The 23753-nt window shown below is 44.9% G+C and overlaps 1 protein-coding gene across 4 annotated transcripts in view; it reads left to right on the forward strand.

Moving 5' to 3' along the window:
- Positions 1–23753, forward strand: part of LOC110521032 (MAP/microtubule affinity-regulating kinase 3) — a 141490-nt gene that overhangs the window by 81843 nt on the left and 35894 nt on the right. For all 4 annotated transcript variants that reach the window (XM_090232299.1, XM_090232300.1, XM_036975517.2 and 1 more), the window contains exons 5-10: positions 3200–3265; positions 3789–3859; positions 6605–6661; positions 9531–9767; positions 10133–10252; positions 21036–21135. In XM_090232299.1, coding sequence (XP_090088425.1) covers positions 3200–3265; positions 3789–3859; positions 6605–6661; positions 9531–9767; positions 10133–10252; positions 21036–21135 — 651 coding nt within the window. The remainder of the gene's footprint in view (positions 1–3199; positions 3266–3788; positions 3860–6604; positions 6662–9530; positions 9768–10132; positions 10253–21035; positions 21136–23753) is intronic.

Below are 23753 nucleotides of genomic sequence, written 5' to 3' on the forward strand. Positions count from 1 at the left end.
ACACCCATGTGTGTTGTGTGTTTCTCTCCTGTCCCCTGGAACACACACACACACACACACATCACTCATATGTGTTTCTCACCCTTTCCAGACTCTGTATCCCGTACCCTACACACTCCTGTCCCCCTGGAACACACACACACACACACACCACCCATGTGTGTTTCTCACCCTTTCCATGCTCTGTATCCCGTACCCTACACACTCCTGTCCCCCTGGAACACACACACACACACACATCACCCATGTGTGTTGTTTGTTTCTCACCCTTTCCATGCTCTGTATCCCGTACCCCACACACTCCTGTCCCCTGGAACACACACGTCACCCATGTGTGTTTCTCACCCTCTGCATGCTCTGTATCCCGTACCCTACACACTCCAGGCCCCCTGGAACACACACACACACACATGTCACCCATGTGTGTTTCTCACCCTTTCCATGCTCTGTATCCCATACCCCACACACTCCTGTCCCCTGGAACACACACACACATCACCCATGTGTGTTGTGTGTTTCTCACCCTTTCCATGCTCTGTATCCCGTACCCTACACACTCCTGTCCCCCTGGAACACACACATCACCCATGTGTGTTGTGTGTTTCTCACCCTTTCCATGCTCTGTATCCCGTACCCCACACACTCCTGTCCCCCTGGAACACACACACACGTCACCCATGTGTGTTTCTCACCCTTTCCGTGCTCTGTATCCCGTACCCTACACACTCCTGTCCCCCTGGAACACACACACACACACACGTCACCCATGTGTGTTTCTCACCCTTTCCATGCTCTGTATCCCGTACCCCACACACTCCTGTCCCCTGGAACACACACACACACACACATCACCCATGTGTGTTTCTCACCCGTTCCATGCTCTGTAACCCGTACCCTACACACTCCTGTCCCCTGGAACACACACACACATCACCCATGTGTGTTTCTCACCCTTTCCATGCTCTGTATCCCGTACCCTACACACTCCTGTCCCCCTGGAACACACACACACACACACACACACACACATATATCACCCATGTGTGTTTCTCACCCTTTCCATGCTCTGTATCCCGTACTCTACACACTGTCACAGGAGTCACACACACACATATGTTATCTGCTCCGGTGGTGGTGGGCTGGAGGCTGCAGCAGAGTTGCTGTGAGCTGCTATTGTGGAGTCTGTCTACTCATCGGTCTTTTCTTGTGTCTGCCTGCCTGCCTGCCTGTCTACCTATGGCCTGTCTACCTGCCTACTTATGGCCTGCCTACCTGTCTACCTATGGCCTGTCTGTTTCATGTTTTTTTTAAATTTTTTATTTCACCTTTCTTTAACCAGGTAGGCCAGTTGAGAACAAGTTCTCATTTACAACTGCGACCTGGCCAAGATAAAGCAAAGCAGTTCGACACATACAACAACACAGAGTTACACATGGAATAAACAAACACACAGTCAATAATACAATATAGAAAGTCTATATACAGTGTGTGCAAATGAGGTAGGATAAGGGAGGTAAAGGCAATAAATAGGCCTTAGTGGTGAAATAATTACAGTATGGCAAATTAAACCCTGGGGTGATGGATGTGCAGAAGATGAGTGTGCAAGTAGAGGTACTGGGGTGCAGAGGAGCAAAATAAATAACAATACGGTGACGAGGTAGTTGGATGGGCTATTTACAGATGGGCTATGTACAGGTGCAGTGATCTGTGAGCTGCTCTGACAGCTGGTTCTTAAAGCTAGTGAGGGAGATGGGAATCTCCATTTTCAGTGATTTTTGCAGTTCGTTCCAGTCATTGGCAGCAGAGAAATGGAAGGAAAGACGACCAAAGGAGGAATTGGCTTTGGGGGTGACCAGTGAGATATACCTGCTGGAGCGCGTGCTACGGGTGAGTGTTGTTATGGTGACCAGTGAGCTGAGATAAGGCAGGGCTTTACCTAGCAGAGACTTGTAGATGACCTGGAGCCAGTGGGTTTGGCAACAGATATGAAAGCAGGGGCCAGCCAACCAGAGCGTACAGGTCGCAGTTGTGGGTGGTAAATGGGGCTTTGGTGACAAAACGGATGGCACTGTGATAGGCTGATTCCAGTTTGCTGAGTAGAGTGTTGTTGGCTATTTAGTAAATGACACCGCCGAAGTCAAGGATCGGTAGGATAGTCCGTTTTACAAGGGTATGTTTGGCAGCATGACTGAATGATGCTCTGTTGCGAAATAGGAAGCCGATTCTAGATTTAATTTTGGATTGGAGATGCTTAATGTGAGTCTGTTAGGAGAGTTTACAGTCTAACCAGACACCTAGGTATTTGTAGAGTGATTTGTAGTAGTGATGCTGGACGGGTGGGCAGGTGCCGGCAGCGATCGGTTGAAGAGCATGCGTTTAGATTTGCTTGCATTTAAGAGCAGTTGGAGGCCACGGAAGGAGTGTTGTATGGCATTGACACTCGTCTTGATGGTTGTTAACAGTGTCCAAAGAAGGGCCAGAGGTATACAGAATGGTGTCGTCTGCGTAGAGGTAGATCAGAGAATCACCAGCAGCAAGAACAATGTCATTGATGTATACAGAGAAGAGAGTCGGCCCGAGGATTGAACTCTGTGGCACCCCCATAGAGACTGTCAGAGGTCCGGACAACAGGCCCTCCGATTTGACACACTGAACTCTGTCTGAGAAGTAGTTGGTGAACCAGGCGAGGCAGTCATTTGAGAAACCAAGGCTGTCGAGTCTGCCAATGAGGATGTGGTGATTGACAGAGTCGAAAGCCTTGGCCAGGTCGATGAATTACAGCTGCACAGTATTGTCTCTTATCGATGGCGGTTATGATATCATTTAGGACCATGACCAGCTCTGAAACCAGATTGCATAGCAGAGAAGGTACTGTGGGATTCGAAATGGTCGGTGATCTGCTTTCGAAGACCTTAGAAAGGCAGGGTAGCATAGATACAGGTCTGTAACACTTTGGGTCTAGACTGTCTCCCCCTTTGAAAACTCTTTGGGGGTCTCAGACAATATGAAAGAGAGGTTGAACAAGCTAATAATAGGGGTTGCAACAATGTTGGTGTTCCCAGGCTGTTCCGAGGCCGTGACAGCAGCCTGGGAACAAACAGCCAGCGCTACTGCACCGATTCTTTCCTGAGGCAACCTGGCTAATCTCGTTATATCACTTGCGCTCACCCTCTACCGCTCTTTCTCCCTCCCTCCACAGTGAAACTGTTTGAGGTAATAGAGACTGAGAAAACGCTCTACCTGGTGATGGAATATGCCAGTGGAGGTAAGTTGCTTAGTAATATGTCATTCAGTACAACATCATATTTAGAATGTGCTTTGAGCATAATCCATGAAAAGGTCATTTATTTATCTAAAATACAAGTATTATGATTATTATAGTATAACACCCTTCTGTTGGATAGCTACCGGCTGTGCAGGCTTTTGCCCAAGCCCTGTGCTAACTCACCTGCTTCAGGCAATCAAGGTCCTGATGAGTTGTCTATTAGTGGAATTAGCTGTGTTTGAGGGCAGGGCTGGAGCAAGATCCTGCACAACCAGTAGCTCTCCAGGAGGAGGGTTGGTCTGTCTCCTGATATCCATAGTACTTAATTATAACACATAGTATTGCCTTAATCTAGGACAAATGAGGCTGCCGAACTAGCAATTGATGCTTTGTTGATGGGTTCCAGACATTAGAAATAAGTTGGGAGTCTGAAACGAAATTTTAGAATGTCTCCATTCAGTCAAAGTTGAACTCAAACCTCTCTCGGACTCTCTCTCTCTGTCTTGCTCTCCCTTCCTTCTAGGGGAGGTCTTTGACTACCTCGTAGCTCACGGGAGGATGAAGGAGAAGGAAGCCAGGGCAAAATTTAGACAGGTACTGCAGCAGACTGGATTCAGCCCTACACGCACGCACATACACTAACATACACACCCCATGTTCAAAGTCACCCTTGCTGGGTGACAGACTTTCAAGCCACACACACACAGACGTTAGCCCCCCCTCACACACAAACATGCTAACACACACACACATATCATCATATTTCGTTGGGAACTGGGAAGATCCTTGGCCATTCCTGTCATTTTCAGCCAATCAGTGAAAGGGGGTCTCCCGTAAGTCCAGACAGGGGCTCCCCTGACCCCACCCCTTCTCCTCATTGGTTCAGGCCACTGTCGCTGTGGAGATGGGGATATCTGGGTCACTTGATGTAAGAGCTGGGACAGGGAGCTAGGAGAAGGGGGGTGAAAGGAAGATGGGAGAAAATATGGATGGATAAAAGAGGAGTAAAGGAGAGGGGAGGGGAGAAAATATGGATGGATAAAAGAAGGGAGGGGGAGAAAAGAGGGATGGGTAAAAGAGGAGTAAGGAGAGGGGAGGGGGAGAAAAGAGGGATGGGTAAAAGAGGAGTAAAGGAGAGGGGAGGGGGAGAAAAGAGGGATGGGTAAAAGAGGAGTAAAGGAGAGGGGAGGGGGAGAAAAGAGGGATGATTAAAGGGGAGGGGAGGGGGAGAAAAGAGGGATGGTAAAAGAGGAGTAAAGGAGAGAGGGAGAAAAGAGGGATGGGTAAAAGAGGAGTAAAGGAGAGGGGAGGGGAGGGGGAGAAAATATTGATGGGATAAAGAGGAATAAAGGAGAGGGGAGGGGGAGAAAAGAGGGATGGGTAAAAGAGGAGTAAAGGAGAGGGGAGGTGGAGGGGGAGAAAGAGGGATGAGATAAAGAGGAGTAAAGGAGAGGTGAGGGGGAGAAAAGAGGGATGGGTAAAAGAGGAGTAAAGGAGAGGGGGAGAAAAGAGGGATGGGTAAAAGAGGAGTAAAGGAGAGGGGAGGTGGGGGGGAGAAAAGAGGGATGAGATAAAGAGGAGTAGAGGGGAGGTAGAGAAAAGAGGGATGGGTAAAAGAGGAGTAAAGGAGAGGGGAGGTGGGGGGGAGAAAAGAGGGATGAGATAAAGAGGAGTAAAGGAGAGGGGAGGGGGAGAAAAGAGGGATGGGTAAAAGAGGAGTAAAGGAGAGGGGAGGTAGAGTGTGAGAAAAGAGGGATGGGTAAAAGAGGAGTAAAGGAGAGGGGAGGGGTAGGGGGAGAAAAGAGGGATGGGTAAAAGAGGAGTAAAGGAGAGGGGAGGTAGAGTGTGAGAAAAGAGGGATGGGTAAAAGAGGAGTAAAGGAGAGGGGAGGGGTAGGGGGAGAAAAGAGGGATGAGATAAAGAGGAGTAAAGGAGAGGGGAGGTGGGGGGGAGAAAAGAGGGATGAGATAAAGAGGAGTAAAGGAGAGGGGAGGGGGAGAAAAGAGGGATGAGATAAAGAGGAGTAGAGGGGAGGTAGAGAAAAGAGGGATGGGTAAAAGAGGAGTAAAGGAGAGGGGAGGTGGGGGGGAGAAAAGAGGGATGAGCTAAAGAGGAGTAAAGGAGAGGGGAGGGGGAGAAAAGAGGGATGGGTAAAAGAGGAGTAAAGGAGAGGGGGAGAAAAGAGGGATGGGTAAAAGAGGAGTAAAGGAGAGGGGAGGTGGGGGGGAGAAAAGAGGGATGGGATAAAAGAGGAGTAAAGGAGAGTGGAGGTGGGGGGAGAGGGATGGGTAAAAGAGGAGTAAAGGAGAGGGGAGGTGGAGGGGGAGAAAAGAGGGATGAGATAAAGAGGAGTAAAGGAGAGGGGAGGGGGAGAAAAGAGGGATGAGATAAAGAGGAGTAGAGGGGAGGTAGAGAAAAGAGGGATGGGTAAAAGAGGAGTAAAGGAGAGGGGAGGTGGGGGGGAGAAAAGAGGGATGAGCTAAAGAGGAGTAAAGGAGAGGGGAGGGGGAGAAAAGAGGGATGGGTAAAAGAGGAGTAAAGGAGAGGGGGAGAAAAGAGGGATGGGTAAAAGAGGAGTAAAGGAGAGGGGAGGTGGGGGGGAGAAAAGAGGGATGGGATAAAAGAGGAGTAAAGGAGAGTGGAGGTGGGGGGGAGAGGGATGGGTAAAAGAGGAGTAAAGGAGAGGGGAGGTGGGGTGGGGGGGAGAAAAGAGGGATGGGATAAAAGAGGAGGATAGAAGGGGAGAGGAGAGCAACCAGAACACGTCAGCATTAATACAATGAAAATGTATTATCCCAATGGATAGGTACATTGATATGTATTACCCTAATGGATAGGTACATTGATATGTATTACCCTAATGGATAGGTGCATTGAAATGTATTACCCCAATGGTTCGGTACATTAATATGTATTACCCTAATGGATAGGTACATTGATATGTATTACCCTAATGGATAGGTGCATTGATAGATATTGTTGTAGTTATATAGTATGTTGTTGACAGTAATCAGTCACTAGCTAGTTCTGTTCAGCCCCTGCTTACCTGGATGGGGAAACCCCCCAGATCTAACATACACACACCGTGCGTGACTCAGTACTGGCCACAGTTACTTCCCTGTTGTCCAATCAATGAAGTTCTGAGAAGTGGGTGCGGGTTCTCACGCACGCACACACAAACACACCAGACAGTGTTGACCAGTCCCAAATGAACCCCAAGCTCCTCTGTCACGTGTCAAACTCCAAATCTAAAGGGCTGTAGTTAGAATAACTTTTATAACAACTTGTAAACGCCATAATATCTTCTAACTTTAATTCTATGGTCTTGGTCCTTTCCAGATTGTGTCAGCTGTGCAGTACTGCCATCAGAAAAAGATTGTACACAGAGACCTGAAGGTAATAAACACTTTATGTACACACACACATGCATACACACATGTACCCTGGTATACATACAGTGGGGGCAAAAAAGTATTTAGTCAGCCACCAATTGTGCAATTCTCCCAATTGTGAAAGTTCTACCTATGATGTAACTTTCATCATAGGTACACTTCAACTATGACTGACAAAATGAGATTTCTTTTATGAATTTATTTGCAAATTATGCTGGAAAATAGGTATTTGGTCACCTACAAACAAGCAAGATTTCTGGCTCCAACAGACCTGTAACTTCTTCTTTAAGAGGCTCCTCTGTCCTCCACTCGTTACCTGTATTAATGGCACCTGTTTGAACTTGTTATCAGTATAAAAGACACCTGTCCACAACCTCAAACAGTCACACTCCAAACTCCACTATGGCCAAGACCAAAGAGCTGTCAAAGGACACCAGAAACAAAATTGTAGACCTGCACCAGGCTGGGAAGACTGAATCTGCAATAGGTAAGCAGCTTGGTTTGAAGAAATCAACTGTGGGAGCAATTATTAGAAAATGGAAGACATACAAGACCACTGATAATCTTCCTCGATCTGGGGCTCCACGCAAGATCTCACCCCATGGGGTCAAAATGATCACAAGAACGGTGAGCAAAAATCCCAGAACCACACGGGGGGACCTAGTGAATGACCTGCAGAGAGCTGGGACCAAAGTAACAAAGCCTACCATCAGTAACAAGCTATGCCGCCAGGGATTCAAATCCTGCAGTGCCAGACGTGTCCCCCTGCTTAAGCCAGTACATGTCCAGGCCCGTCTGAAGTTTGCTAGAGAGCATTTGGATGATCCAGAATAAGATTGGGAGAATGTCATATTTTGGTTTCATCTGACCATATAACTTTTTGGTCAAAACTCAACTCGTCGTGTTTGGAGGACAAAGAATGCTGAGTTGCATCCAAAGACCACCATGCCTACTATGAAGCATAGGGGTGGAAACATCATGATTTGGGGCTGTTGTTCTGCAAAGGGACCAGGACGACTGATCCGTGTAAAGGAAAGAATGAATGGGGCCATCTATCGTGAGATTGAGTGAAAACCTCCTTCCATCAGCAAGGGCATTGAAGATAAAACGTGGCTGGGTCTTTCAGCATGACAATGATCCCAAACACACCGCCCGGGCAACAAAGGAGTGGCTTCGTAAGAAACATTTCAAGGTCCTGGAGTGGCCTAGCCAGTCTCCAGATCTCAACCCTATAGAAAATCTTTGGAGGGAGTTGAAAGTCCGTGCTGCCCAGCAACAGCCCCAAAACATCACTGCTCTAGAGGAGATCTGCATGGCGGAATGGGCCAAAATACCAGCATCAGTGTGTGAAAACCTTGTGAAGACTTACAGAAAACGTTTGACCTCTGTCATTGCCAACAAAGGGTATATAACAAAGTATTGAGATAAAATTTTGTTATTGACCAAATACTTATTTTCCACCATAATTTGCAAATACATTCATTAAAAATCCTACAATGTGGTCTTCTGGAGTTTTTTTTTCTCATTTTGTCTGTCATAGTTGAAGTGTACCTATGATGAAAATTACAGGCCTCTCTCATCTTTTTAAGTGGGAGAACTTGCACAATTGGTGGCTGACTAAATACTTTTTTGCCCCACTGTACATACACACACACACTCACTCCTTCACTGCCCTGGGAGAAACACTGTTCATTATCACCTCCCACCTCCCATCTACATCTTCTCACCTGCTACAACACGGGATGTGGTGTTACCATCCCCAGAGGTGTGTGTGACATACTGTAGTAGTCTCCACAGGGCATTACACGCTCTGTTTCCGCACTCTTTTTCCACAACGACATTTCCTAAATTATGCAGTTGCACAAGATAGAGGGAGAAAGTGGGAGGAAGGAACAGAAAGAGTTGGGTAGACAAACATTAGAGGGAGAGTAAGAGTGGTAGAAAGAACTGTGCCTACTTATTGTACTGTGAATGCACTTATTTGTTACTGCATTAGAAGTGCCTGTTATTGTCTGCATTATTAGCTGATATAACTTGTAATCATTGAGGAGATCCACAGGCACGTCACGAGACCTGTGTCCTGTTCAGGAGTATGTAATGTTAGGGATATAAATGTTTAGTGTACAACATATATTATTATTGTCTGCATTATTAGCTGATATAAATGTTTAGTGTACAACATATATTATTATTGTCTGCATTATTAGCTGATATAAATGTTTAGTGTACAACATATATTATTATTGTCTGCATTATTAGCTGATATAAATGTTTAGTGTACAACATATATTATTATTGTCTGCATTATTAGCTGATATAAATGTTTAGTGTACAACATATATTATTATTGTCTGCATTATTAGCTGATATAAATGTTTAGTGTACAACATATATTATTATTGTCAGAACAACTGGGAATCGTGTCAGTTCAGTCTTTCTCCCTGCAACATTCAAGACCACAAAGTGTGGGCGACTGACAGTCTGACAACGTTACTGTCGGTGTAAATGTCCAATGTTTACTTCGCTATTAGCATCTCATATATTGTAGATGTGAGTCATTTAGCAGACGCTCTTATCCAGAACGACTGACAGTAGTGAGTGGATACATTTTTCGTACTTGTCCCCCGTTGGAATGAAACCCACAACTGTGGCATTGAAAGCTCGACCAACTAAGCCACATGGGATCGACATCTTGTGTCACACTGAATGATGTCCCCACACACCCCACCTATAGTTCACTAGTTCCGGTGTAAAACCTACCCATCTACCTCCCCCTTTTAATTGTAAACAACAACAATGTTCAGTGTTTCACATCACTGAATAAATACCACAGACAAACACACCCACTTCACCTTCTCTCCCGCCCGCACCAGGCTGAGAACTTACTCCTAGACGCTGACATGAACATCAAGATTGCCGACTTTGGCTTCAGTAACGAGTTCACAATGGGCAGTAAGCTGGACACGTTCTGCGGCTCCCCACCCTACGCCGCCCCAGAGCTGTTCCAGGGGAAGAAGTACGACGGGCCTGAGGTGGACGTCTGGAGCCTGGGAGTCATACTGTACACGCTCGTGTCAGGGTCGCTGCCCTTCGACGGTCAGAATCTGAAGGTGTGTGCAAATATGTGTATGTGTGTTAACCTTTAACTCTGGCTTTCACTCTTATGTCCCAATTCTCTACCCATCTGTCCTAAATGTGCACTTGCTTTGAAAGGAAAGGACTAGTGTAAGAATGGTAAAAACTCCACCTCGTCCTTGCTTACACTTGCATACCATGCTAACTGCGTGGGGAAGAGTACCAGATTGCACACTTTGGGAGACAGGTTGAGACACAGGGTCTATATATCCTCTGTAAGAGCTGAAAGTGTTGTCTACAGGGTAAATACCGTATCCCTTTCTACATGTCCACCGACTGACCCCTGACCTTTAAACCTCCGACCCTGCCTTTAACCTCTCCTCTCTATCTCCCCCTATAGGAGCTGAGAGAGCGTGTTGTAAGGGGTAAATACCGTATCCCTTTCTACATGTCCACCGACTGCGAAAACCTCCTCAAGCGCTTCTTGGTGCTCAACCCATCCAAGCGTGGTACACTTGAGGTGAGGGAGGATGTCCGAAATGTAAATATGTCTTACGCTTACTACTTATGTTACTTCGCCGTCCACGGACTCCTTCCTTCTTCACGTCACTCCTGCCTGGTTTCTGTCTGTGTGGAGATGTTTGGGATGCAAGGTTTGAACACAGCATCTTCATGCCCACACGCTGGTACGTGCACACGCTGGTACGTGCACACGCTGGTACGTGCACACGCTGGTACGTGCACACGCTGGTACGTCTATACACACACACGTCTTCCATCCGATAGAGTAGATTTCCCACTGCTACACACACACCTATCCCTCCCCCATCTACACCATAGGCCTGTCTGTACACTCACTCATCTCCCTGTGCTGAGGAAACAGACATAATTAATTAAACAGCTAAAGGCAGTCCTACCACTCATCACGTGTCCCTGTGTATTTATCTAAAACTGACCTTAGATCAGTGTCTAGGGGCAAAAACATGTTTTTGCTTTGTCAATATGGGGCATTGTGTGCAGATTGATTCGAAAATGATTCAATCAATTTTAGAATGAGGCTGTAACGTAACAAAAGTCAAGGGTCTGAATATTTTTCGAATGTAGTGTACGTTGTAAAATGTCATTCATAGGCTAGGTTGTAGCAACCTCATGATGGGTATATGGAAAGTTTAAGTATCATGTAGTAGCCTCAGCCTTTCAATTATGTTTTGAGCTGGGTGAATGGAAAATGGATGACAGTCATCCAATATGCTGTAATAGAAATAAGGTCAAGCGCATAAAACAAATGTATTGTCCTCCCTCATCTGAAACGGAACCGACCGCCACTGTTGTTAATGTAGCAAGGTTGAATCCAAACTGTCCACTAAAATCCTAATTAATTTTGCTTCAATTTATTTAAGTGATCACTGTGCTGTTGCCTATGTGAGGGATTTAAAAATTCCTAAACTTCCTTCACATATTATCATGAAAAGGAATTGGAAGCAGTTTGATACTCAGGGTTTTGTACATGATGTTTTTAACTTTGCCTGGAATAAAGTTGAATTCATCCCTGATGTTGAATTTGCTTTTTTTTTAAACTTTTTTTTACCATAAAGCATTCCAGGAATCATGCAACAAGCATGCCCCTTTCAAACAAAACATTCTTATTGGCAGACTCAAAAGCCTTGGTTTCTCAAATGACTGCCGCGTCTGGTTGACCAGCTACTTCGCAGATAGAGTTCAGTGTGTCAAATCGGAGGTCCTGTTGTTCGGACCTCTGGCAGTCTATGGTGGTGCCACAGAGTTCAATTCTCGGGCCAATTCTTTTTTCGGTATACATCAATGATGTCTCTCTTTCTGCTGGTGATTCTCTGATCCACCTCTACGCAGACGACACCATTCTGTATACTTCTGGCCCATCTTTGGACACTGTGTTAACAAACCTCCAGACGAGCTTCAATGCCATACAGTACTCCTTCCGTGGCCTCCAACTGCTCTTAAATGCAAGCAAAACTAAATGCATGCTCTTCAACCGATCGCTGCCCGCGCATCTAGCATCACTACTCTGGACGGTTCTGACCTAGAATATGTGGACAACTACAAATACCTAGGTGTCTGGCTAGACTGTAAACTCTCCTTCCAGACTCACATTAAGCATCTCCAATCCAAAATTACATCTAAAATTGGCTTCCTATTTCGCAACAGAGCATCCTTCACTCATGCTGCCAAACATACCCTTGTAAAACTGACTATCCTACCGATCCTTGACTTCGGCGATGTTATTTACAAAATAGCCTCCAACCCTCTACTCAGCAAATTGGATGTAGTCTATCACAGTGCCATCCATTTTGTCACCAAAGCCCCATATACGACCCACAACTGCGACCTGCACACTCTCGTTGGCTGGCCCTTGCTTCATATTTGTCGCCAAACCCACTGGCTCCAGGTCATCTATACGTTTTTGCTAGGTAAATCCCCGCCTTATCTCAGCTCACTGGTCACCATAGCAGCACCCACCCGTAGCACGCGCTCCAGTAGGTATATTTCACTGGTCAACCCCAAAGTCAACCCCTTTGGCCGCCTTTCCTTCCAGTTCTCTGCTGCCAATGACTGGAACGAACTGCAAAAATCACTGAAGCTGGAGACTTATTTTTCCCTCACTAACTTTAAGCATCAGCTGTCAGAGCAGTTTACCGATCATTGCACCTGTACATAGCCCATCTGTAAATAGCCCACCCAACTACCTCATCCCCATGTTGTTATTTATTTTCTTTCTCCTTTGCACCCCACTATCTCTACTTGCACATTAATCTCCTGGACATCTATCAATCCAGTGTTTATTTTCAAAATGTAATTATTTCGCCACTATGGCCTATTTATTGCCTTACCTCCCTAATCTTTCTAAATTTGCACACACTGTATATAGATTTTTCTATTGTCTTATTGATTGTTTGTTTGTTTATCCCATGTGTAACTCTGTGTTGTTGGCGTCGCACTGCTTTGCTTTATCTTGGCCAGGTGGCTGTTGTAAATGAGAACCTGTTCTCAGCTGGTCTACCTTAGGTGAAATTAAGTAAAAAGCAAGCCTTCTCCAGGTTCTCTGTCTCGGAGCTGCAGACGTCATTGCTCCTCCTTTGGATTCATATCAACTTTATTATCCCACCAGGGGGAAATTCATTTGGTCATATGCTTAAAAATACATACAACCCAAACTACACAATAATTCATTCAAAGTGCTATAGCTACAAATTTAAAGTGAAAGTGCAATATGGTGTATACTGGAGGGACCATCAGACTATCTATTATACAGCCTAATGCCTGTTGGAATAAAATAGTCCCCATATCTATCTGTTTCCATTTTCTTTAGAATAAGTTTATTTCCCCTTGTCTGGCTTGAAGAAGTTTATTTCCCCTTGTCTGGCTGGAAGAAGTTTCTTTCCCCTTGTCTGGCTGGAAGAAGTTTCTTTCCCCTTCTCTGCCTGGAAGAAGTTTCTTTCCCCTTGTCTGGCTGGAAGAAGTTTCTTTCCCCTTGTCTGGCTGGAAGAAGTTTCTTTCCCCTTGTCTGACTGGAAGAAGTTTCTTTCCCTTGTCTGGCTGGAAGAAGTTTCTTTCCCCTTGTCTTACTGGAATAAGTTTCTTTCCCCTTGTCTGGCTGGAAGAAGTTTCTTTTGAAGTTTCTTTCCCCTTGTCTGGCTGGAATAAGTTTATTTCCCCTTGTCTGGCTGGAAGAAGTTTCTTTCCCCTTGTCTGGCTGGAAGAAGTTTCTTTCCCCTTGTCTGGCTGGAAGAAGTTTCTTTCCCCTTGTCTGGCTTGAAGAAGTTTATTTCCCCTTGTCTGGCTGGAAGAAGTTTCTTTCCCCTTGTCTGGCTTGAAGAAGTTTATTTCCCCTTCTCTGCCTGGAAGAAGTTTCTTTCCCCTTGTCTGGCTGGAAGAAGTTTCTTTCCCCTTGTCTGGCTGGAAGAAGTTTCTTTCCCCTTGTCTGACTGGAAGAAGTTTCTTTCCCTTGTCTGGCTGGAAGAAGTTTCTTTCCCCTTGTCTTACTGGAATAAGTTTCTTTCCCCTTGTCTGGCTGGAAGAAGTTTCTTTTGAAGTTTCTTTCCCCTTGTCTGGCTGGAATAAGTTTATTTCCCCTTGTCTGGCTGGAAGAAGTTTCTTTCCCCTTGTCTGGCTGGAAGAAGTTTCTTTCCCCTTGTCTGGCTGGAAGAAGTTTCTTTCCCATTGTCTGACTGGAAGAAGTTTCTTTCCCATTGTCTGACTGGAAGAAGTTTATTTCCCTTGTCTGACTGGAATAAGTTTCTTTCCCCTTGTCTGGCTTGAAGACGTTTCTTTCCCCTTGTCTGGCTTGAAGAAGTTTATTTCCCCTTGTCTGGCTGGAAGAAGTTTATTTTGAAGTTTCTTTCCCTTTGTCTGGCTGGAAGAAGTTTCTTTCCCCTTGTCTGGCTGGAATAAGTTTATTTTGAAGTTTCTTTCCCCTTGTCTGGCTGGAAGAAGTTTATTTCCCCTTGTCTGGCTGGAAGAAGTTTCTTTTGAAGTTTCTTTCCCCTTGTCTGGCTGGAAGAAGTTTATTTCCCCTTGTCTGGCTGGAAGAAGTTTCTTTCCCCTTGTCTGGCTGGAATAAGTTTCTTTTGAAGTTTCTTTCCCCTTGTCTGGCTGGAAGAAGTCTATTTCCCCTTGTCTGGCTGGAAGAAGTGTCTTTCCCCTTGTCTGGCTGGAAGACGTTTCTTTCCCCTTGTCTGGCTGGAAGACGTTTCTTTCCCCTTGTCTGGCTGGAAGAAGTTTCTTTCCCCTTGTCTGACTGGAATAAGTTTCTTTCCCCTTGTCTGGCTGGAAGAAGTTTCTTTTGAAGTTTCTTTCCCCTTGTCTGGCTGGAAGAAGTTTCTTTCCCCTTGTCTGGCGGGAAGAAGTTTCTTTCCCATTGTCTGGCTGGAAGAAGTTTCTTTCCCCTTGTCTGGCTGGAAGAAGTTTCTTTCCCCTTGTCTGGCTGGAAGAAGTTTCTTTTGAAGTTTCTTTCCCCTTGTCTGGCTGGAAGAAGTTTATTTCCCCTTGTCTGGCTGGAAGAAGTTTCTTTCCCCTTGTCTGGCTGGAATAAGTTTCTTTTGAAGTTTCTTTCCCCTTGTCTGGCTGGAAGAAGTCTATTTCCCCTTGTCTGGCTGGAAGAAGTGTCTTTCCCCTTGTCTGGCTGGAAGACGTTTCTTTCCCCTTGTCTGGCTGGAAGACGTTTCTTTCCCCTTGTCTGGCTGGAAGAAGTTTCTTTCCCCTTGTCTGACTGGAATAAGTTTCTTTCCCCTTGTCTGGCTGGAAGAAGTTTCTTTTGAAGTTTCTTTCCCCTTGTCTGGCTGGAAGAAGTTTCTTTCCCCTTGTCTGGCGGGAAGAAGTTTCTTTCCCATTGTCTGGCTGGAAGAAGTTTCTTTCCCCTTGTCTGGCTGGAAGAAGTTTCTTTCCCCTTGTCTGACTGGAAGACATTTCTTTCCCTTGTCTGGCTGGAAGAAGTTTCTTTCCCCTTGTCTGGCTGGAAGACGTTTCTTTCCCCTTGTCTGGCTGGAAGACGTTTATTTCCCCTTGCCTGGCTGGAAGACGTTTATTTCCCCTTGTCTGGCTGGAAGACGTTTATTTCCCCTTGTCTGGCTGGAAGAAGTGTCTTTCCCCTTGTCTGGCTGGAAGAAGTGTCTTTCCCCTTGTCTGGCTGGAAGACGTGTCTTTCTCCTTGTCTGGCTGGAAGACGTTTCTTTCCCCTTGTCTGGCTGGAAGAAGTTTCTTTCCCCTTGTCTGGCTGGAAGACGTTTCTTTCCCCTTGTCTGGCTGGAAGACGTTTCTTTCCCCTTGTCTGGCTGGAAGACGTTTCTTTCCCCTTGTCTGGCTGGAAGACGTTTCTTTCCCCTTGTCTGGCTGGAAGACGTTTCTTTCCCCTTGTCTGGCTGGAAGACGTTTATTTCCCCTTGTCTGGCTGGAAGAAGTGTCTTTCCCCTTGTCTGGCTGGAAGACGTGTCTTTCTCCTTGTCTGGCTGGAAGACGTTTCTTTCCCCTTGTCTGGCTGGAAGAAGTTTCTTTCCCCTTGTCTGGCTGGAAGACGTTTCTTTCCCCTTGTCTGGCTGGAAGACGTTTCTTTCCCCTTGTCTGGCTGGAAGACGTTTCTTTCCCCTTGTCTGGCTGGAAGACGTTTCTTTCCCCTTGTCTGGCTGGAAGACGTTTCTTTCCCCTTGTCTGGCTGGAAGACGTTTCTTTCCCCTTGTCTGGCTGGAAGAAGTTTCTTTCCCCTTGTCTGGCTGGAAGAAGTTTCTTTCCCCTTGTCTGGCTGGAAGAAGTTTCTTTCCCTTGTCTGGCTGGAAGAAGTTTCTTTCCCCTTGTCTGGCTGGAAGAAGTGTCTTTCCCCTTGTCTGGCTGGAAGAAGTTTCCTTCCCCTTGTCTGGCTGGAAGAAGTTTCCTTCCCCTTGTCTGGCTGGAAGAAGTTTCCTTCCCCTTGTCTGGCTGGAAGAAGTTTCCTTCCCCTTATCTGGCTGGAAGAAGTTTCCTTCCCCTTGTCTGGCTGGAAGAAGTTTCCTTCCCCTTGTCTGGCTGGAAGAAGTTTCTTTCTCCTTGTCTGACTGGAAGAAGTTTCTTTCCCCTTGTCTGGCTGGAAGAAGTTTCTTTCCCCTTGTCTGGCTGGAAGAAGTTTCTTTCCCTTGTCTGGCTGGAAGAAGTTTCTTTCCCCTTGTCTGGCTGGAAGAAGTGTCTTTCCCCTTGTCTGGCTGGAAGAAGTGTCTTTCCCCTTGTCTGGCTGGAAGAAGTTTCTTTTGAAGTTTCTTTCCCCTTGTCTGGCTGGAAGACATTTCTTTCCCTTGTCTGGCTGGAAGAAGTTTCTTTCCCCTTGTCTGGCTGGAAGACGTTTCTTTCCCCTTGTCTGGCTGGAAGACGTTTATTTCCCCTTGTCTGGCTGGAAGACGTTTATTTCCCCTTGTCTGGCTGGAAGAAGTGTCTTTCCCCTTGTCTGGCTGGAAGAAGTGTCTTTCCCCTTGTCTGGCTGGAAGACGTTTCTTTCCCCTTGTCTGGCTGGAAGACGTTTCTTTCCCCTTGTCTGGCTGGAAGACGTTTCTTTCCCCTTGTCTGGCTGGAAGACGTTTCTTTCCCCTTGTCTGGCTGGAAGACGTTTCTTTCCCCTTGTCTGGCTGGAAGACGTTTCTTTCCCCTTGTCTGGCTGGAAGACGTTTCTTTCCCCTTGTCTGGCTGGAAGACGTTTCTTTCCCCTTGTCTGGCTGGAAGACGTTTCTTTCCCCTTGTCTGGCTGGAAGAAGTTTCTTTCCCCTTGTCTGGCTGGAAGAAGTTTCTTTCCCTTGTCTGGCTGGAAGAAGTTTCTTTCCCCTTGTCTGGCTGGAAGAAGTGTCTTTCCCCTTGTCTGGCTGGAAGAAGTTTCCTTCCCCTTGTCTGGCTGGAAGAAGTGTCTTTCCCCTTGTCTGGCTGGAAGAATTTTCCTTCCCCTTGTCTGGCTGGAAGAAGTTTCCTTCCCCTTATCTGGCTGGAAGAAGTTTCCTTCCCCTTGTCTGGCTGGAAGAAGTTTCCTTCCCCTTGTCTGGCTGGAAGAAGTTTCTTTCTCCTTGTCTGACTGGAAGAAGTTTCTTTCCCCTTGTCTGGCTGGAAGAAGTTTCTTTCCCCTTGTCTGGCTGGAAGAAGTTTCTTTCCCTTGTCTGGCTGGAAGAAGTTTCTTTCCCCTTGTCTGGCTGGAAGAAGTGTCTTTCCCCTTGTCTGGCTGGAAGAAGTGTCTTTCCCCTTGTCTGGCTGGAAGAAGTTTCCTTCCCCTTGTCTGGCTGGAAGAAGTTTCCTTCCCCTTGTCTGGCTGGAAGAAGTTTCCTTCCCCTTGTCTGGCAGGAAGAAGTTTCTTTCTCCTTGTCTGGCTGGAAGAAGTGTCTTTCCCCTTGTCTGGCTGCTGCTGTGACTGCATTTTGAGGGAAGGGGATGAGTATTGTTCTGTAAAATGCTTTCAAGTTTCATGATGATGAGAACATGCATCTTTAACCTCACCCTAGAATGAAATATCCAAGTTGTGGAAATCAGGATTTGTCCAACCTCTTTTGAAAGGAGGTGATCACATTCTTCTGAATAACTATTGGCCCACATCTAAATAGTCTGTTCTGGCAGAGGTATTGGAGGCCTTGCTTCCAGGAAAACTATATTTTGAGTGGTATGCAATCACGTTTCAGGTCTAGTCACAACTGTCATAGCAACGTTGAGGGTTTTGAATGATATTCACTGTGTTGTAGATAGGAATCTTCATTGTGTATCTGTATCGATAGATTAGTCAAAAGCCGTTTGACAGTGTGGACCATACTGTCTGTCTTGGTGCAGATATTGAAGTGTATTGGGATTACTGGTAATGTCTGGAGTGGTTTGTGAACAAGAGTGCCTTGACTTTTTCTGCATTTTGTTATGTTAAAGCCTGAATATTAAATGTAGATATTTTTGGTCACTGGCCTACACACAATACCCCATATTGTCAAAGTGGAATTAATTATTATTACTATTTTTTTTAAATGTATAAATTAATAAACAATGAAACTGAAATGTCCTGAGTCAATAAGTAGTCAACTCCTTTGTTATGGCAAGCCTAGATACGTTTTGGAGTAAACATTTGCTTAGCAAGCAATGAATTTCAAATACAGATCCAACCACAAAGACCAGGGAGGTATTCTAATGCTTCGCAAAGAAGGGCACCTATTGGTAGATGGGTAAAAACAAAAAAAAGCTGACATTGAATAACCCTTTGAGCATAGTGAAGTTATTAATTACACTTTGGATGGTGTATCAATACACCCAATCACTTCAAAGATACAGGCGTCCTTCCTCACTAAGTTGCGTAGAGGAAGGAAACGGAGGCCAATGGTGATTTTAAAACAGTTACAGATTTTAATGGCTGTGATAGGCAACAACTGAGGATGGATCAACAACATTGTACTTATTCCACAATAATAACCTCTTTGACAGAGTGAAAATAAATATGCCTGTACAGAATAAAAATATGCACCCTGTTTGCAACAAGGCAATGAAGTAATACAGCTCAAAATGAGGCAAAGCAATGAACAATGTGTTATGTTTGGGGCAAATCCAATACAACACATTACTGAGTACCTCTCTCTGTATTTTCAAGCACAGTGTGTTAAGCCAGATGGTTGTGAGTCGGACACCGTAAAGATCGATTTTAGGTCCCCTGTTTATTATCTATATCAACATCATTGGGAGCCATATTGAGACAGCTGATGTACGTTTTTACGTGGAAGACACTGTTCTCTATTCAAGTGACAGCAGTTTAACTTTGGCTTTTGAAAAAGCTCTAACATCATTCAACAGAATCTGTACAATTTGAAGCTTGTTCTGAAATCTTCATCCTGGAAACCATCCTGACAAGCATGTAATTACTACCTTGGATTGACATTCCATAGAGCAAATCAGAACGTACACATATCTGGGAGTTTGGGTGGATGAGGAGTGGCTTCACCACCCACGTGGAGAACATTGCCAGGAAACTCCAGCTGCGTATACTCCGGCACAAAGCTTGTTTTCCTATGCCACGAGAAAATAGTTATCTTGTACTTGGACTATGGTCATACTGTTTATGTGACTCAAGACTCGAGCTCTACAATGAAGGCTCTTGGCACTGTGTATCTTTGCAGCACTTTGTTTCGTCACCAATCAGAGACGTCGAACTCACTGTGTTCTCTACAGTGCTGTCAGGTGGACATCACTAGCAACATGCAGGCTCAAACACTGGTACATTCTTATTTATAAGGCCATTTTAGGAAAACTGCTTTTTTACCTAGCTCGGAATGAAAAAACTAAGATCTCAATCTTGCTTTATGCTAAAAGTCCCAAGAATTTGAACCAAGCATTCGATTCCCTGAAATGGCTGAAGTGAAATGGAACTGAGCCCAACCCTGGCTCCCCCATTCAACTTATCAGATGCTCCCCATTGGAATGGATCCTGGGTCGCGTTCAGGATGTTGCAACGTTCCAGAATATTGCAGATATAAATATATTGTATAGAGTTGACACAATTTCCTCTTGAGAGAGAAGGATTTATTTTTCAATCTGAATGGTATGTAAAGTTCTCTGCTGAATGTGACCCCAGTAAACTACTCTACTGACCTGGATGAGGCTTCTATAGAGCCTCATCCAGAGTTGGGGTGAATTTTATTTCAATTCAGTCAATTCCTGATTTGAAATTAAATTGGAATTAGTCCCAACCCCCCCCCCCCCATCCCAAATCTGGACCTGGAGGTCCGCAACTCTGCTGGTTTTCATCCTTCCCTTCTAATCAAGGAACTGTTCAGACATGGGACACTAGGGTCGACTTAATGAGGCACCAACGCTTGTTTGTGTTCTCTGTTGAAAAACGTTTTGAAATGTTTTCTGTGGTGTGCCCCAATGAACACAACCTAGGTGAATGGCATCTCGGGCCATTCAGTGAAATGAATCAATCATTTTACTACCAGGAAGAATCTAACACCAGCAGACGTCCAGGCTGTTACTTGAGTAGCAGAGTTGTCAAACAAGCCCATGAGAAAAGAGTTGGCCGAAGCAGAAAGAGACTGGCACAAACAGTGCCTTCGAAAAGTATTCAGATCCCTTCAATTTTTCCACATTTTGCTACGTTACAGCCCTGTTCTAAAATTGGTTAAGTTAAAAAAAAATCCACATCAATCTCCACACAATACCCCATAATGACAAAGTGAAAACTTGTTGCTAAAAAAAACAAAATTGAAAACAGAAACACCTAATTTACATAAGTATTCAGACCCTTTGCTATGAGACTTGTCCTGTTTTTGCTGCCAACAAAGTACTGAGTAAAGGGTCTGAATACTTATGTAAATTAGGTAATTCTGTAAAAAAAAAAAATGTAATTAGCAAACATTTCTAAAAACCTGTTTTCGCTTTGTTATTATGGGGTATTGAGGGAAAAAAGAATGTAATCAATTTTAGAATAAGGCTGTAACGTAACAAAATGTAAAGAGGTCTGAATTCTTTCTTAATGCACTGTATTGCCACTATTTTACCCAATCCCAAATCGACCCCTTGCCCCTCCCTACCCGTGGGCCCTCTCCATTACCTCACTTGGGTACATCTGAAAAGATGAGATAAGCAATATTATAATGGCCCCTAATTTTGCCTTTTGATAGCTTAGGCTGAAATATTTACAAACTGCTGTATCTATTACAGATCTAAGTGCATAGGCGCACAATGTAGGGGTGAGTGGTTGATTTAGGATTAGGCATCGCTGTTATGAAATTCCACTTCGTTTGGCGGGTAATTGGGCCTCTAGAGCCGAGACTGATGTTTGTGTATGTCCTTCTCCCTCATAGCAAATCATGAAGGACCGGTGGATAAACGCAGGCCTAGAGGAGAATGAACTGAAGCCATTCATGGAGCCAGAACAGGACATCACAGACCAGAAGAGAATAGGTACATTGACTCCAACACTCCTCTCTCTATATACAGTGCCTTGCGAAAGTATTTGGCCCCCTTGAACTTTGCGACCTTTTGCCACATTTCAGGCTTCAAACATAAAGATATAAAACTGTATTTTTTGTGAAGAATCAACAACAAGTGGGACACAATCATGAAGTGGAACGACATTTATTGGATATTTCAAACTTTTTTAACAAATCAAAAACTGAAAAATTGGGCGTGCAAAATTATTCAGCCCCTTTACTTTCAGTGCAGCAAACTCTCTCCAGAAGTTCAGTGAGGATCTCTGAATGATCCAATGTTGACCTAAATGACTAATGATGATAAATACAATCCACCTGTGTGTAATCAAGTCTCCGTATAAATGCACCTGCACTGTGATAGTCTCAGAGGTCCGTTAAAAGCGCAGAGAGCATCATGAAGAACAAGGAACACACCAGGCAGGTCCGAGATACTGTTGTGAAGAAGTTTAAAGTCGGATTTGGATACAAAAAGATTTCCCAAGCTTTAAACATCCCAAGGAGCACTGTGCAAGCGATAATATTGAAATGGAAGGAGTATCAGACCACTGCAAATCTACCAAGACCTGGCCGTCCCTCTAAACTTTCAGCTCATACAAGGAGAAGACTGATCAGAGATGCAGCCAAGAGGCCCATGATCACTCTGGATGAACTGCAGAGATCTACAGCTGAGGTGGGAGACTCTGTCCATAGGACAACAATCAGTTGTATATTGCACAAATCTGGCCTTTATGGAAGAGTGGCAAGAAGAAAGCCATTTCTTAAAGATATCCATAAAAAGTGTCGTTTAAAGTTTGCCACAAGCCACCTGGGAGACACACCAAACATGTGGAAGAAGGTGCTCTGGTCAGATGAAACCAAAATTGAACTTTTTGGCAACAATGCAAAACGTTATGTTTGGCGTAAAAGCAACACAGCTGAACACACCATCCCCACTGTCAAACATGGTGGTGGCAGCATCATGGTTTGGGCCTGCTTTTCTTTAGCAGGGACAGGGAAGATGGTTAAAATTGATGGGAAGATGGATGGAGCCAAATACAGGACCATTCTGGAAGAAAACCTGATGGAGTCTGCAAAAGACCTGAGACTGGGACGGAGATTTGTCTTCCAACAAGACAATGATCCAAAACATAAAGCAAAATCTATAATGGAATGGTTCAAAAATAAACATATCCAGGTGTTAGAATGGCCAAGTCAAAGTCCAGACCTGAATCCAATCGAGAATCTGTGGAAAGAACTGAAAACTGCTGTTCACAAATGCGATCCATCCAACCTCACTGAGCTGTTTTGCAAGGAGGAATGGGAAAAAATGTCAGTCTCTCGATGTGCAAAACTGATAGAGACATACCCCAAGCGACTTACAGCTGTAATCGCAGCAAAAGGTGGCGCTACAAAGTATTAACTTAAGGGGGCTGAATCATTTTGCACGCCCAATTTTTCAGTTTTTGATTTGTTAAAAAAGTTTGAAATATCCAATAAATGTCGTTCCACTTCATGATTGTGTCCCACTTGTTGTTGATTCTTCACAGAAAAATACAGTTTTATATCTTTATGTTTGAAGCCTGAAATGTGGCAAAAGGTCGCAAAGTTCAAGGGGGCCGAATACTTTCGCAAGGCACTGTATATCAGCGGCTCCCAATTTGCTTCCTTACCTTTCAATGTTTTCAGATCTGAACAGGTATAGGTTTAAAGAGTGTAGGGGTGGAGCTTCTACCATATTGCTTACACCTTAGATCTGCATTAAGGAAGGGTTAGGGAGGGAATTGGGGACTGGCTTTACATCTAGAAATCTATACACTATCATCCTAAATGGCATCCCATTCCCTAAATAATGTACTATGATTAATAGGGCTCTGGTCAAAAGTAGTGCACTATGTAGGGAATAGGGTGCCATTTGGGAGAGTCAATGACTTTATTAAACCAGGGATGTTCATGCCACTTCATGGAGAGTTACTGAGTATACAGGCTTTTGATCCTGTCTAGCTCTAACACACCTGATTCAGATGGGTTGGCACATGTATTTAGAGGGAATCGCCCCTTACCCCCTGTGTTAGGGGCTAGCCTTGCATGCTGTGCCCAACGTGAGCCTGGCAGAGCTGTGTTGTTTTCAGACACGCAGGGAGCACATGGTCTAGCACTTCACTTAGACACACACACACACACACACACCTTAACACACACAGTTATTAAAACACACAGTCATTAAAAATCATGCACGACCATGCATTAACACAACCGCACACAGATCCACAAGTCGATACAGTCTGGCAGGCCTTGTTCTTTCCACTCGGACCCCCAGGGCTTGCCCCCTCCCCTACCATGCCCTCTGTCGATGGCACATTGATCTCACTCAGCAGTGGGAGAGAGACGAGTGTGTGTCAGAGGATATTCCACAGTCTCAACAACAAGGAGGCCCTGTTTGGTTCCCCACATTATGTACAGTTTATTCACCTTTATTTACGGTCTTCATTTTAGATTTTGTTTTTGGGTTAGGTTATGTTTGTTTCACCAGCCGTCAGTGCTCTGTCAATATGTCTCTAATATATGCATTAGTATGTTGTTGCTGAACATACAATTTAGCCTTGTGGGATT

This window comes from Oncorhynchus mykiss, chromosome 4, assembly GCF_057628025.1.
Source record: "Oncorhynchus mykiss isolate SJ-2025 chromosome 4, ASM5762802v1, whole genome shotgun sequence".
Taxonomy (NCBI): Eukaryota; Metazoa; Chordata; class Actinopteri; order Salmoniformes; family Salmonidae; genus Oncorhynchus; species Oncorhynchus mykiss.